We start from the raw sequence: 13,828 nt of genomic DNA on the forward strand, positions 1-13,828 counted from the left end.
GCAACGCAGTAGTGGCGGCGCTACTTTACTTTCGTGTTTTCGCCGGATTTGTGTACAAGTATAAGTAAGTAAGTATAGTATAAGTAAATATACTCTTTTGATCCCGTGAGGGAAATTTGGTCTCTGCATTTATCCCAATCCGTGAATTAGTGAAACACACTCAGCACACATTGAACACACAGTGAGGTGAAGCACACACTAATCCCAGCGCAGTGAGCTGCCTGCTACAACAGCAGTGCTCGGGGAGCAGTGAGGGGTTAGGTGCCTTGCTCAAGGGCACTTCAGCCGTGGATGTGGGCATGGGAGAGCAGTGAGGGGTTAGGTGCCTTGCTCAAGGGCACTTCAGCCGTGGATGTGGGCATGGGAGAGCAGTGTTCAACCACTTCCACTGCCCACATTTTTCCCTACTGGGTCGGGGATCGAACCAGCAACCGGCTGTGTGTGTGTGTGAGTGTGTAGGTGTGTGTGTGTGTGTACCCATGCTGTTGATCCTTCCACTCGTGAACAATTCTCCTCCATCAGCACCTGCAGTAGCAGCTGGAAGTTCTCCTCTGTAGACGAAACACACCACACACACCACACACACACATATGCACAGACACACACACACACACATGCACACACACACACACACACCACACACACATGTGCACAGACACACACATACACACACACATGCACAGACACACACACATACACCACACATACGTGCACAGACACACGCACCACACACACACACACACATACACACATGCACACACACAAAATGATATTTGAATGACTAAATATGACAAAGACTAAAAAGGACATTTCACCACAATACTAAGACTAAATTAAAAAGAGGTGACAAAATGAACAGGAAATGACATCACAGCTCACCTTTCACCAGCGGCGGTTGGTCCTCCTCGATGAAGACACGGCCTCGGTGCGCCCAATCAGGAGCCTCGGTGGAGCCCAGGGGGTGGGGCATGGGCGTGTGTGTGTCAGACTGTTGTCGCGGCGACAGTGTGTGTGTGTGGAGGGGGAGAGTGTGTGTGTGGAGGGGGAGAGTGTGTGTGTGGGCAGAGAGAGTGTGTGAGTGGAGGGGGTCTGTGTGTGAGTGTCCGGGTGTGGTGTGTGTGTGTGAATGGACGGACGTGGTGTGTGTGTGTGTGTGTGTGTGTGTGTGGGGTCCGGGTGCTGGTCATGGTCCTGTCCACTGGGGGAACAGAGGCGGGAGTGGGCAGTGGAAAACTGTCCATCTGAGTGTTGGTGTGTGTGTTGGTGTGTGTGTTGGTGTGCATATCTGTTTCTGTTTGAGTGTGTGTGTTAGTGCGTGTGTCTGTCTCTGTTTGTGTGTGTGTGTTTGTCTCTGTGTTGGAGGGTTTGTCTTCCTCTGTTTGTGTGTGTGTCTGTGTGTTGGAGTGTGTGTCTGCTTCTGTGTGTGTGTGTGTGTGTGTTTGTGTTTGTGTCATCTGACTGGTGTCGTCTGATTGGCTGTGGTCCGCTGTGGGTGTGTCCTCTGAGCCACGCCCCAGGTGAGTCTGTGTGTGTGTTTGTGTGTGTGTCTGTGTGTTGGAGTGTGTGTGTGCCTCTGTGTGTGTGTGTGTGTGTGTTTGGAAGGTTCCAGAATCACGTGTGGAAGGAGAAGTGACCACATCAGCGGCCGGAACATCAAGATGGCGAGTTACCAAGGTGATGACCCTAAAGTTCTGGTCAGGGGTCACAGTGGGGTCAAATGGGCGGGGTTTAGAACTAGGCTGAGTGGAGTCAGAAAGGGCCGTGGATGAAGAGAGAGAGGGATAGAGAGAAGGAGAAAAAGAGAGAGAGAGAGGAGGAGAGAGAGAGAGAGAGGAGAGAGAGAGAGAGGGGGAGGGGTAACATTGTCAACAGGTGTAGTCACTGGCAGCCCAGGTGTGGAAGAGGATGTAGTGTGCATGAGTGTGTGTGCTGTGAGTGCTGTGTGTGTGTGTGCTGTGTGTGGCATGTGTGTGTGTGCTGTGTGTGCTGTGTGTGTGTGTGGCGTGTGTGTGGCGTGTGTGTCTGAAGTGAGTGTCTCCACTGTGACTGACGTGTGTGTGTCAGTTGGAGGTGTGTGTGGTGTGTGTGTGTCAGTTGGAGGTGTGTGTGTTTGTGGCGTGTGTGTGTCAGTTGGAGGTGTGTGTGTTTGTGGTGGGTGTGTGTCAGTTGGAGGTGTGTGTGGTGTGGTTTTAATGTCATCTGATGTGTTTGTGGTGTGTGTGTTGGCCTCTGTGAGTGTGTGTGTGTTGGTGTCTGTGAGTGTGTGTGTGTTGGCCTCTGTGAGCGTGTGGTCAGTATCAGAACGGGCAGGGTGTTGATTAGTTGGGTCTGAATCGGTGCTCTTGGAGATCGGCGTGCGGCTGGTGATGCTTGGCGTGGGGAAGGCTGAGGCGGTCTGTGTGCGGCTGGTGATGCCTGACTGGCCTGACACTGCTGCGTCTGGGCGATTGCTCTTGCCTGGATCCTCGGAGGACACCAGCGGCGCTTGACTCGTTCTGCCTGCTACTAGCCGAGGCTTTGTGATGTCATGGTTGCCGGGGGAGACGAGCGGCGGGGTCACAATCTTGGAAATTCCACGTCTTCCTGTCCAGGTCGGGGTCGTTTCCATGGCGATGCCCGGGTGGTGACTGATGCTGCGGGGGCTCCGCCCCTCTGAGCGCGACAGGGCGTTTCCGTGGAAACCCCCCGAGTGTGACGCGCTGTGTGAGTGTGACGATGATTGTGGTGGTGTGTGAGTGTGTGTGTGTGTTGGGACAGTATCGGGATGTGTGTGTGAGGATGTTTGCGCTGGTGTGTGAGTGTGTGTGTGTGAAGATGTTTGCGCTGGTGTGTGAGTGTGTGTGTGTGAAGATGTTTGCGCTGGTGTGTGAGTGTGTGTGTGTGAAGATGTTTGCGCTGGTGTGTGAGTGTGTGTGTGTACTGGGACAGTATCGGATTGTGTGTTTGTGATGAGATTCTCATCCAGTTCTGATTCAGTCAGAGTGTGTGTGTGTGAGTGCCTCGGCCCTAGTTCAGGCTGTGAGGGTGTGTGTGTTGGTTGGGAGGGTGTGTGTGTTGGTTGGGGGGGGGTGTGTGTCGGGTGGGGGGTTGTGTATGTAGGGATGTGTGTGACGCGGACTGGGGGCGGAGTCTGGTGACCCGAGGGCTGTGGTTGGTGGGTGTGTGAGGGGTCAGGGATTCTGTGTGTGTGTGTATGTGAGTGTGTGTGTGTGAGAGTGTGTTTGCGAGGCTGCTGAGGGTGTGTGTGTGTGAGAGTGTGTGTCGATGGTGCGGCAGACGTTTCCCTTCCATTGTGTCTCTCTTCCTGAGGAAGGGGAGAGTCCTCTTTATCAGACCCACACACACACACACCACACACACACACACACACACACACACACACACACACACACACACACACACACACACACACACACACACACACACACATACACACACACACACACACACACACACACACACACACACACACACACACACACACACACACACACACACACATACACACACACATACACACACAGGTCAGGATGGAAACATAGCTCTCTAGTACAGTAATGGTAGTGGAATAAACAATAGGCGGCCATACTGTTATTAACACAAATATTTCTCATGTTGCCACACACACACACACACACACACACACACACACGCACACACACCACACACACAAACCACACTCACACACACACACACACACACACTTTTTAATAAGCCAGGGAGCTGTGAGAACCACACCAGCCAAGTGGTAATAATCCTCATCAAAGTACAGGAACAAAATCAAAACTTTCCTACTGAATACAACACACACACCCGTACACACACACACACACTTGAACAAACTCACCGGCGAAAAGCACCTCGAGCGTCTGGGCAGCTCCCGTTGCCTTTTCAACTCTCCACGTCAGCTCGACCGTGCCGTTACCGGAGAACACCGCGCGCTCACCGGTCTCAGCTTCCCTGTCTCGAAAGCGGACTTGCAGGCGCGAGCCTTGGGCGATGGACACCACCTCAAGTCGTACCGTCTGGCTCACTGGGGCTTCAATACTCCAAGAGCACGCGCTGTGCCGGAGAGGGTTACCGCTGTTGATCTGGTCGTTCTCAGCGGGGATTTGTGCGCGGATGGAGCCGTGCTTCTCCCGAAGCAGATCGAACTGTCCCCCGCAGTCCGCACGAGCACCCGACAGCCCCTCACCTGTTGAAATGACACGCGCTTACACACGACACAGAAGCTCGCTCCAACCACGTACATTCTTAAACACAGTATAAGGTTTAGTGTCATGAAGTAGGCCTACGAAAAATATCACGATTCATTTTGGTAACTGACAGCATTTGTAGGCTACAACTGGTTGTTGTGTTGTAGATTTTAGGAAAACTGTAGGCTATGCTGTGTTCGTTCGGCAAGTCTGTCCCATTGAAATAGGCGAGGCCTACATTTAAATACAAACTGACAGAATCAACAGGTAAATCAACCGCAAACAAAACATTTAAATACAAACTGAGAGAATCAACAGGTAAATCAACCGCAAACAAAACATTTAAATACAAACTGACAGAATCAACAGGTAAATCAACCGCAAACAAAACCACATGGATACCTCCGCACAGCCAGGCAAGCACGAGCCAGATGAGTCGGTGGGGCATTCTGCGCGCACTCAAACATCCCGCATCATCCGCGAGATCAATGCAGATCCCCGGACAGCGCACGGTTCCACGCGCTTCCCTGTCAGAGTACAGTAGAGAACACAGTCTCCTCGTCCAACCCCAAAAGAGTCGATCCTGTCAATAAACTCCCTGAGTTTCTTATACAATCCCGTTAATGATCGAGCGTTTTATTCTGAAATGTCACCAATCACCAAAACTCTCCGACAGCGACGACTATACGGGGCTGGATTTGCTTTCTAACGGAAATGCTGTGAATGGGCAGAGCTCAACATGCCTGTGTGTGTGTGCGTGCGTGCATTATGGGGAGGTGTGTTGCGGCTCGCCATCTGACTGCTATTAAGCGCGCGCCCTGGGAGGTAGAATTCTAGGGACTTCCAACTTTTTCTTTCTTTTTTTTTGGAACCGGAAAACCGTAAAGTTTAGGTGGACTAGCACATGAAAGAGTTTCCGATGTAGGTTAATGAGAGAGAGAGAGAGAGAGAGACTCCGATAAAGAGAGAGTTATCTGTCCACGTCGTTCACTGAACAGATCTATCATGTCACTCTTATTCATTAAATAAAATTGTCAAATCAAACAAGCACACACACACCAACACACACACACCAAATCACACACACACACACACACCGTCATATGGATTTTTATGTTTACAGTATTTAGTTACAACTAGGCCTAGACCTCCAAAACAGTACTTTATACATGTCTGGTTACAACTAAGCCTAGACCTCCAAAACTCGATTTCAAAACGTATATGTAGGCCCTATGACACCTAAACTGTGACATCAAACACACTTCGTCTCATTAGCCGTTAGATGGCGCTCCGCTACTGCACTAGACACAGAGCCGCAGCTGGGGACGAAGCAAGCGCGCCGCGATCGAGAAAGTTGGGAGCAGATTGCTTAAGAAACCCTACGGTGAAACCTCGAACGCCTACTGCTGAAATAAACAACTGCAGATATCAGCAGTTTCTTTGCCGCAACTTAAAATACATCATTACTATTATGCACAAGCCGAAACATTGGGATTTAAGTTTCTAGTTGAAGCTTTCACCTCTGGTAAGCATAAATCACAGACAACGAGGATCAAAACAGAGATTGGCGCTTGAAGACGTCAGTCAAATGGATGTAGCCTAAAGAGGGCGGGATCTGGAGCTCTCTTATCCAATCTCTGGTTGTCTGGTGGTGTCACTTGCCGTATTATCCAGTGAAATTGTTGCACCGGCCTGTAAATAGAAAATGAGAAATATATCCAATCAAGATCTCTTCAAGGCAAGGCAAGTGTATTTATATAGCACATTTCATACACAGGGCTCATTCAACGTAAACACAAGCAAACAAAGTAACAGTCAAAAGCATAAAAGGGCAATCGTTTAGAAATGTTATGTTATCATGTGGTTTATTTATATTTTATTTATTTTTTAGAAATGTTATGTTATCATGTGTTTTATTTATATTTTATTTATTTTTTAGAAATGTTATGTTATCATGTGGTTTATTTCATTTGCACTGGCACATGCATTCATTTGTGGAGCCAATTGTGCGTTGCTGTTGCACACACACACACAAACACACACACACACACCTATCTCTCTCCTGTTCCAATTCCGCTCCACATCTTGAGTTGTATGTGTGTGAGAGGGGGGTAGAGTGTGTGTGTGTGTGTGTGTGTGTGTGTGTGTGTGTGTGTGTGTGTGTGTGCAGTCCCTGTTCCAAACTCCGCTCCACGTCTTTACTAGGATCCTGGGCTCACCTACTTCCTGGTTCAGCTCATGAAGAAGAACTGTTTACAACTATGTTTCATCACCGGCTGTGTAGTTTGGCTTCAACAGTGTGCTCTACTTTCTGGTTCAGCTCACCACCCCGGCTGTGTAGTTTGACCTTCACAAACTTGCTCAGCGTGCCTGGACTTACTTAGAATTTGGAACCTCTGCCTGTTGGTCAAGTTTGATCCGGTATTGTGATTTTGTGTTCTGTGTGTGTGTGTGTGTTTGTGTGTGTATGTGTATGTGTATGTGTGTGTGTGTGTGTGTGTGTGTGTGTGTGTGTGTGTGTGTCCTGTGTGCTATAGCCTGTGGCTCTTCCTGATTCTCTTTCTGGCTGCTTCATAGTTTAACTTTCTTTTCCTTATAACTTTATGACTAACACTTGTCCTAGGCCCACTTAACGCATTCAGCCATGTCTTTAATCAAGCCAATGAAAATGTCCTTTTCTTAGCATATTAAAACATCTGTTCATTACTTATTAATAACATTCTGACAAAGTCTAATCAATCTCTCTCTCTTTCTCTCTCTCTTCTGTGTTAGGGTCTGTAAGAATAACACAATATTAGCCATCTTTGCGGCGTCAGATCTTTATAGCAACAGGCTGCAACTGATAAGGACACTTGTGTGGGTGGAGTGAGCCAAAGTGCACGAGGGCTGGAAGGCTGCAGACTCTACACGTCATTGTTAACACACAGACTCTACACGTCGTTGTTAACCCACAGACTCTACACGTCGTTGTTAACCCACAGACTCTAGACGTCGTTGTTAACCCACAGACTCTAGACGTCGTTGTTAACCCACAGACTCTACACGTCGTTGTTAACCCACAGACTCTAGACGTCGTTGTTAACACACATAGACTCACGCTGTTTCTTGAGGTCACCGAGTATTGTCTGTACAAAATAAAATGAAAAATCAATGCTACCTAGTTCAAGTTGCTGCAGCCAACAGTTAGAGCAGCTAGGCATAACAGTGCTACACTCTGGGGGCATGAACATGGGGCAGCTACAGCACTTCACTATGGGGGCATTAACATGGGGCAGCTACAGTGCAACACTCTGGGGGCATGTTCATGAGCTACAGTGCTACACTCTGGGGGCATGAACATTTACAGGGCAGTTGATGAGGGCAGTTACATTACAGTGAGCTACAGTGCTACACTCTGGGGGCATGAACATTTACAGGGCAGTTGATGAGGGCAGTTACATTACAGTGCCCCTCCGTACACACCCCCATTAAGCAAATTGGTGCTAAAAAACAAGCATATTTGGCTGCCAGTGCGTTGAGCAAATTTGTCTCGATAAGACTCCTTAAAATGTCAGTCTTCTCAAATGAAGTCAAAATGATCTTTTGTGAGAGCACTAGGTAAGTCTCTTCGTACTAAAAACAATACCAAATAGATTTTTGATCTTAATATAAGATTAATAACACTTGGTTAGTAGCCTGGCTAGCGCCACCACTTCTCAATGAGACGTGGTCTGGGAACCAAACGTAAATTTTCTCGTATTTGAACAAAATGCCCAGATCCGTTTATTGGGTGCCACGGATGTCTATCAAATGCGTCTCAGGCGAAAATTTGCTCCATGGTCTCCAGGCTGCCTTAGCAGCGTGAATCAAATCGCGCGCAAGGCAGCATGGGAACACCCAGGCTACTTGGTTAGATTTTTTTTTATACTTTGTAGCAAAAGACACATGTTTAGTTTGTTTATTATTGCACTTCTCAACTGTAGGGGGACCCTGTGAGCATATCGTCTGTAGTGCTGCTTTAATGCTCTGCCCCAAGAGCAGATATTCTGTAGTGCTGCTTTAATGCTCTGCCCCGAGAGCAGATAGTGCTGCTTTAATGCTCTGCCCCGAGAGCATATATTCTGTAGTGCTGCTTTAAGGCTCTGCCCCGAGAGCAGATCTTCTGTAGTGCTGCTTTAGGGCTGAGAGCAGATCTTCTGTAGTGCTGCTTTAAGGCCGAGAGCAGATCTTATGTAGTGCTGCTTTAATGCTCTGCCCCGAGAGCAGATCTTATGTAGTGCTGCTTTAAGGCTCTGCCCCGAGAGCAGATCGTCTGTAGAGCTGCTTTAAGGCAGAGAGCAGATCTTATGTAGTGCTGCTTTAAGGCTGAGAGCAGATCTTCTGTAGTGCTGCTTTAAAGGTGCCATGTGTAATGTCTGCCAAAAAATCAATTCATACTCCACATTCCATAAAAGATGGGACAGTATTCCTCCAGAAAGTGAGTTTGTCTACCCTAGAGTAACAACCGAGACACGTGTATTGCAGTTTGGCTGGCGGTTATGTTACCCGATACTGCCTCCCATGGCCGAAACTGGTATTATGACACTTGTCGGGCTGTGGCTAGTAATTTAGCATGCTAATTCAGGTTGATATCTCTTCAGCACTATACCTTGTCATTTTTTTAATGACATCATCGCCCTTATTTCCTCTCATTCTTTTGATGCGTGTAGCTCATTTTTTGGATATTTTTACCTCAATTCTTACACATGGCACCTTTAAGGCTGAGAGCAGATCTTCTGTAGTGCTGCTTTAAGGCTCTGAGAGCAGATCTTCTGTAGTGCTGCTTTAAGGCTGAGAGCAGATTTTATGTAGTGCTGCTTTAAGGCTGAGAGCAGATCTTCTGTAGTGCTCCTTTAAGGCTCTGCCCCGAGAGCAGATCTTCTGTAGTGCTGCTTTAAGGCTGAGAGCAGATCTTCTGTAGTGCTGCTTTAAGGCTCTGCCCTGTGCTCCGATGACCATCTCGTTTTCGTCTTTCTTTTCATTAAGACTCTGCCCCCTGCTCTGATGACGGCACCATGCCTTGACGACGGCACACCAGTTGAGTCTTCCTCCAGCAAGGTCTTTCCCAAATGTAGGTCCAAATGTAGCCATCACAGGCCTGTTTTCCAAATATGTTGTAATTTTCAATTGCACAAAGCACAAAACACTACACATCAAATGACCTGATTGTGTTTGAGTCAGTTACACACTAATGTACTCAATGTAACACACATTTGACAAAACGGTTTTCCTAGGATACATCGTCCCAGGTTTATCTCGGACACATCGTCCTATCCTCACTCTTCCTCCTCCTCTTCCTCTCAGTGTTAGATTCCCTTCCATTGCTGTTGTTGACAAGGGTCACCTGTTGTCCAGTGTTTAGGACAAGGCTCACCTGTTGCCCAGTGCTTAGGACAAGGCTCACCTGTTCAGTGTTTAGGACAAGGCTCACCTGTTGCCCAGTGTTTAGGACAAGGCTCACCTGTGTTTAGGACAAGGCCTCACCTGTTGCCCAGTGTTTAGGACAAGGGACAAGGCTCACCTGTTGCCCAGTGCTTAGGATAAGGCTCACCTGTGTTTAGGACAAGGCTCACCTGTTCAGTGTTTAGGACAAGGCTCACCTGTTGCCCAGTGTTTAGGACAAGGCTCACCTGTTGCCCAGTGCTTAAGACAAGGCTCACCTGTGTTAAGGACAAGGCCTCACCTGTTGCCCAGTGTTTAGGACAAGGCTCACCTGTTCAGTGTTTAGGACAAGGCTCACCTGTTGCCCAGTGCTTAGGACAAGGCTCACCTGTTCAGTGTTTAGGACAAGGCTCACCTGTTCAGTGTTTAGGACAAGGCTCACCTGTTGCCCAGTGCTTAGGACAAGGCTCACCTGTTCAGTGTTTAGAACAAAGGACAAGGCTCACCTGTTGCCCAATGTTTAGGACAAGGGACAAGGCTCACCTGTTGCCCAGTGCTTAGGACAAGGTTCACCTCTTGTCCTTGTCAGCTGATCATTGGGTTTACAGTTATGCAGTTAAGTGTCTTTAGGCCTACACCCAGTAGTTGTGTTTGATCAATTAATACACAACTGCTGGTGTGTTTATTTAAGTGAATAGTGACCTACACGAATGCTGGTGTGTGTGTTTAAGTGAATAGTGACCTACACAACTGCTGGTGTGTGTGTTTAAGTGAATCGTGACCTACACAAATGCTGGTTTTATTTTTCAGATAATTTGTAAATGCAAATGTAATTGGTTGAGATAGTGCCCCAGTGGTGTCTATCACTGTATAAGGCCCTCCCCATATAAGATAACCTGTACTGATTGGTGCACAGATAAATGGTTGTGATTGGCCAGGCTGTTGTTTGTCTGTTTGCTTGTTTATCTGTTTACCTGTTTATGCGTTCAGGCCTAGAGCATGGCCGACCCTCTGGACCTGCTCCTGGGTGTTCTAGATGACCTGCGCTCAGCAGAACTGAGAAGGTTCCGCTTGTACCTGAGCAGCGCCCAGCTGGACGGCTATCCCAGAGTACCCCAGGGCCGCCTGGAGAGCGATGACCCAACAGACATCACCTGCAAGATGAGGGAGGCCTACGGCATTGCCAACTCCCTCAAGGTCGCGAAGGTCATCATGAGGAGGATCCACCGCAGTGACCTGGCAGAGAGGCTGGGGCAGAATCTAGATGGGTGAGGGGTATCTAGAGTGATTGATTGGGGCAGAATCTAGATGGGTGAGGGGTATCTAGAGAGGCTGGGGCAGAATCTAGATGGGTGAGGGGTATCTAGAGAGGCTGGGGCAGAATCTAGATGGGTGAGGGGTATCTAGAGAGGCTGGCGCAGGATCTAGATGGGTGAGGAGTATCTAGAGTGATTGATTGGGGCAGAATCTAGATGGGTGAGGGGTATCTAGCAAACTGGGGTGAGATCTAGACACCGGGAGAGGGGTGAGATCATATTAGACATATAGACAGTAGTGGATATTATTATTAGACTCATATAGACAGTAGTGGACATATTAGACTCATATAGACAGTAGTGGACATATTAGACTCAGATTGACAGATGACATTTTTTTGAGGTCACACTACATTAAGCTGTTTGTTTTCCCTCTCACAGTGCCAGCACCTGGACATGTTAGACTCATATATAGACAGTAGAGACAGTGGACATGTGAGACTCAGATAGAAACAGTGGACATGTGATACTCAGATAGAGACAGTAGACACAGTGGACATGTGAGATTTAGATAGAGACAGTGGAAACAGTGGACATGTGAGACTCAGATAGAGACAGTGGACATATTAGACTCAGATAGAGACAGTAGACACAGTGGACATGTGAGACTCATATAGAGACAGTGGATATGTGAGACTCAGATAGAGACAGTGGACATGTGAGACTTAGATAGAGACAGTGGACACAGTGGACATGTCAGACTCAGATAGACAGTAGTGGACACAGTGGACATGTGAGACTCATTTTCTTGAGGTCACTAAGCTGTTTGTTTTCCCTCTCACAGTGCCAGCACCTCAGCCCAGTTCAGCCCAGCCCAGCGCAGGTTCACGGATGTGCGGCAATGTGAGTGTGTCCGAGTCTCCTCGTACTGTTATCAGTGGTCACTGGGAAATAAAAAATACTTAGGTTGTGTTGCCATGACGCTGTTTACTGTGTGTTGTCCAGATGCCTGTGACCTCACGCTGGACCCAAACACGGCCTCCAGCTCTCTCCTCCTGTCCGAGGGGAACAGACGAGTGGAGAACTTTAAGGGGAGGAGCAACTTCTCCTACCCGCCACACCCCGATCGCTTCGAGAGCTGCTGCGCCCAGGTGCTGTGCTGTGAGGCGCTAACTGGACGCCACTACTGGGAGGTCACCTACAATGATGAGAGTGTGCTCATCGGAGTGGCCTACAGAAGTATTGACAGAACAGCTTGCTGTCCCAAACACGTGGTGGGCCAAAACGACAAGTCCTGGAGCATCTGGTGCAGTGCCGGCGGTCAGTTCATAGCCAAACATAACAATATTTACACAGACATAGACACTGAGCCGTCTCCGTCGCGCAGAATTGGAGTGTATCTGGACTGGCCGTCCGGAGTCCTGTCCTTCTACCGTGTCTCCTCCGACACACTCACACACCTGCACACGTACCGGGCCACATTCACTGAGCCCCTTTACCCTGGCTTCTGTGTGTACTGCGCTGGTAGTGTGCTGTCTATATGTCAGGTTTGATGAGTATGCAGTGGTAGTGTGCTGTCTTTATGTCAGGTTGTCTGATGAAGTGGTAGTGTGCTGTCTTTATGTCAGGTTGGCTGATGCGGCGGTAGTGTTCTGTCATTATGTCAGGTTAGCTGAATACTGCAGTGGTAGTGTGCTGTCATTATGTCAGGTTGGCTGAGTATGCAGTGATAGTGTGCTGTCATTATGTCAGGTTGGCTGAGTATGCAGTGATAGTGTGCTGTCATTATGTCAGGTTTGCTGAGTACTGCAGTGGTAGTGTGCTGTCATTATGTCAGGTTAGCTGAGTACTGCAGTGGTAGTGTGCTGTCATTATGTCAGGTTGGCTGAGTATGCAGTGATAGTGTGCTGTCATTATGTCAGGTTGGCTGAGTATGCAGTGATAGTGTGCTGTCATTATCTCAGGTTTATCTCAGGTGTGCTGTCATTATGTCAGGTTAGCTGAGTACTGCAGTGGTAGTGTGCTGTCATTATGTCAGGTTGGCTGAGTATGCAGTGATAGTGTGCTGTCATTATGTCAGGTTGGCTGAGTGAGTATGCTGTACTATCAGTTAAAGTAGGCTGTGCCTCTATGTCAGTAAGCACAAGATTCCTGATTATCGATGGATTTTAAAAAGTAAATCACATTTGACTTTTGTTATTTGGGACATGGTTAATGTTTTTAATCAGTGATCATATGGGAGCAGATCAGCATATGGTTTCTTCTAATACACGTTCTTATGAGTGAGTTTCTGGGGTTGTGTGTAGGGTGTGACTGCGGTTATTGATGAATACACTGTTAGGGTCCTTGTGTTTTGGTATTTACAAACATATCCATCCAATACACAAGGCTTTTAAATAGGCATTTAAATGAGCCTGCTTGTGCAGACATGTCTTTTAAAAGATAAATTCTGAAATGCCGTTTTGTATATCTGTAACTTGCATTGTCCATTAAAATGAAATTTCTATGCATTTTGTATTCCTGAACTTTCTTTGTTGAAGCTGTTTTTGAGTCTAAGCCAACATGCTCATTCATTGCTGCACATCAGTGAGTAAGTAAGTATAGTACACAGTACAAGTGTAGCTCTGCCCAGCTCTACCACCCTGCCCAGCTCTACTGTCCAGCTCTACCACCCTGCCCAGCTCTACTGTCCAGCTCTACCACCCTGCCCAGCTCTACCATCCTGCCCAGCTGTACCCCCCTGCCCAGCTCTACCATCCTGCCCAGCTGTACCCCCCTGCCCAGCTCTACCCCCTCTACCCCCCTGCCCAGCTCTACCATCCTGTACCCCTGCCCGGCTCTCCTGTACCCCCTGCCCAGCTCTACCCTGCCCCCTGCCCAGCCACCCTGTACCCCCCTGCCCAGCTCTGCACCACCCTACCACCCTGCCCACCCCCTGTACCACCCTGCCCAGCTCTACCCCCTTCTACCACCCTG

The 13,828-nt window shown here is 48.3% G+C and overlaps 2 protein-coding genes across 7 annotated transcripts in view; one reads left to right on the forward strand and one right to left on the reverse strand.

Moving 5' to 3' along the window:
* The window catches only part of si:ch211-14k19.8, a 6,877-nt gene extending 5,837 nt beyond the window's left edge, over window positions 1-1,040 (reverse strand). The window contains exons 1-2 of the mRNA XM_048248043.1: window positions 880-1,040; window positions 478-551 (exon numbers count right to left, since the gene is read on the reverse strand). Of these exons, the coding sequence (XP_048104000.1) occupies window positions 478-551; window positions 880-970 (165 nt within the window). The 5' untranslated portion in view covers window positions 971-1,040. The remainder of the gene's footprint in view (window positions 1-477; window positions 552-879) is intronic.
* Window positions 1,041-6,454: 5,414 nt separating this feature from the next.
* Window positions 6,455-13,362, forward strand: LOC125297489 (neoverrucotoxin subunit alpha-like). Of its 6 annotated transcripts, none has more exons than XR_007194062.1 (6): window positions 6,455-6,617; window positions 9,201-9,285; window positions 10,587-10,864; window positions 11,697-11,755; window positions 11,858-12,796; window positions 12,828-13,362. XR_007194062.1 is itself a non-coding variant. In XM_048247842.1 (5 exons), the coding sequence occupies exons 3-5, from the start codon at window positions 10,596-10,598 to the stop codon at window positions 12,403-12,405; spliced, it is 876 nt and encodes a 291-aa protein (XP_048103799.1). In that variant the 5' UTR covers window positions 6,455-6,617; window positions 9,201-9,285; window positions 10,587-10,595; the 3' UTR covers window positions 12,406-12,813. The 6 variants fall into 6 exon arrangements, 1 of the variants encoding a protein (XP_048103799.1); XR_007194063.1 differs by having other exon boundaries at window positions 11,858-12,712; XR_007194064.1 differs by having other exon boundaries at window positions 11,858-12,669.
* The last annotated feature ends 466 nt before the right edge of the window (window positions 13,363-13,828 follow it).

Source organism: Alosa alosa, chromosome 7 (genome assembly GCF_017589495.1).
Source record: "Alosa alosa isolate M-15738 ecotype Scorff River chromosome 7, AALO_Geno_1.1, whole genome shotgun sequence".
Taxonomy (NCBI): domain Eukaryota; kingdom Metazoa; phylum Chordata; class Actinopteri; order Clupeiformes; family Clupeidae; genus Alosa; species Alosa alosa.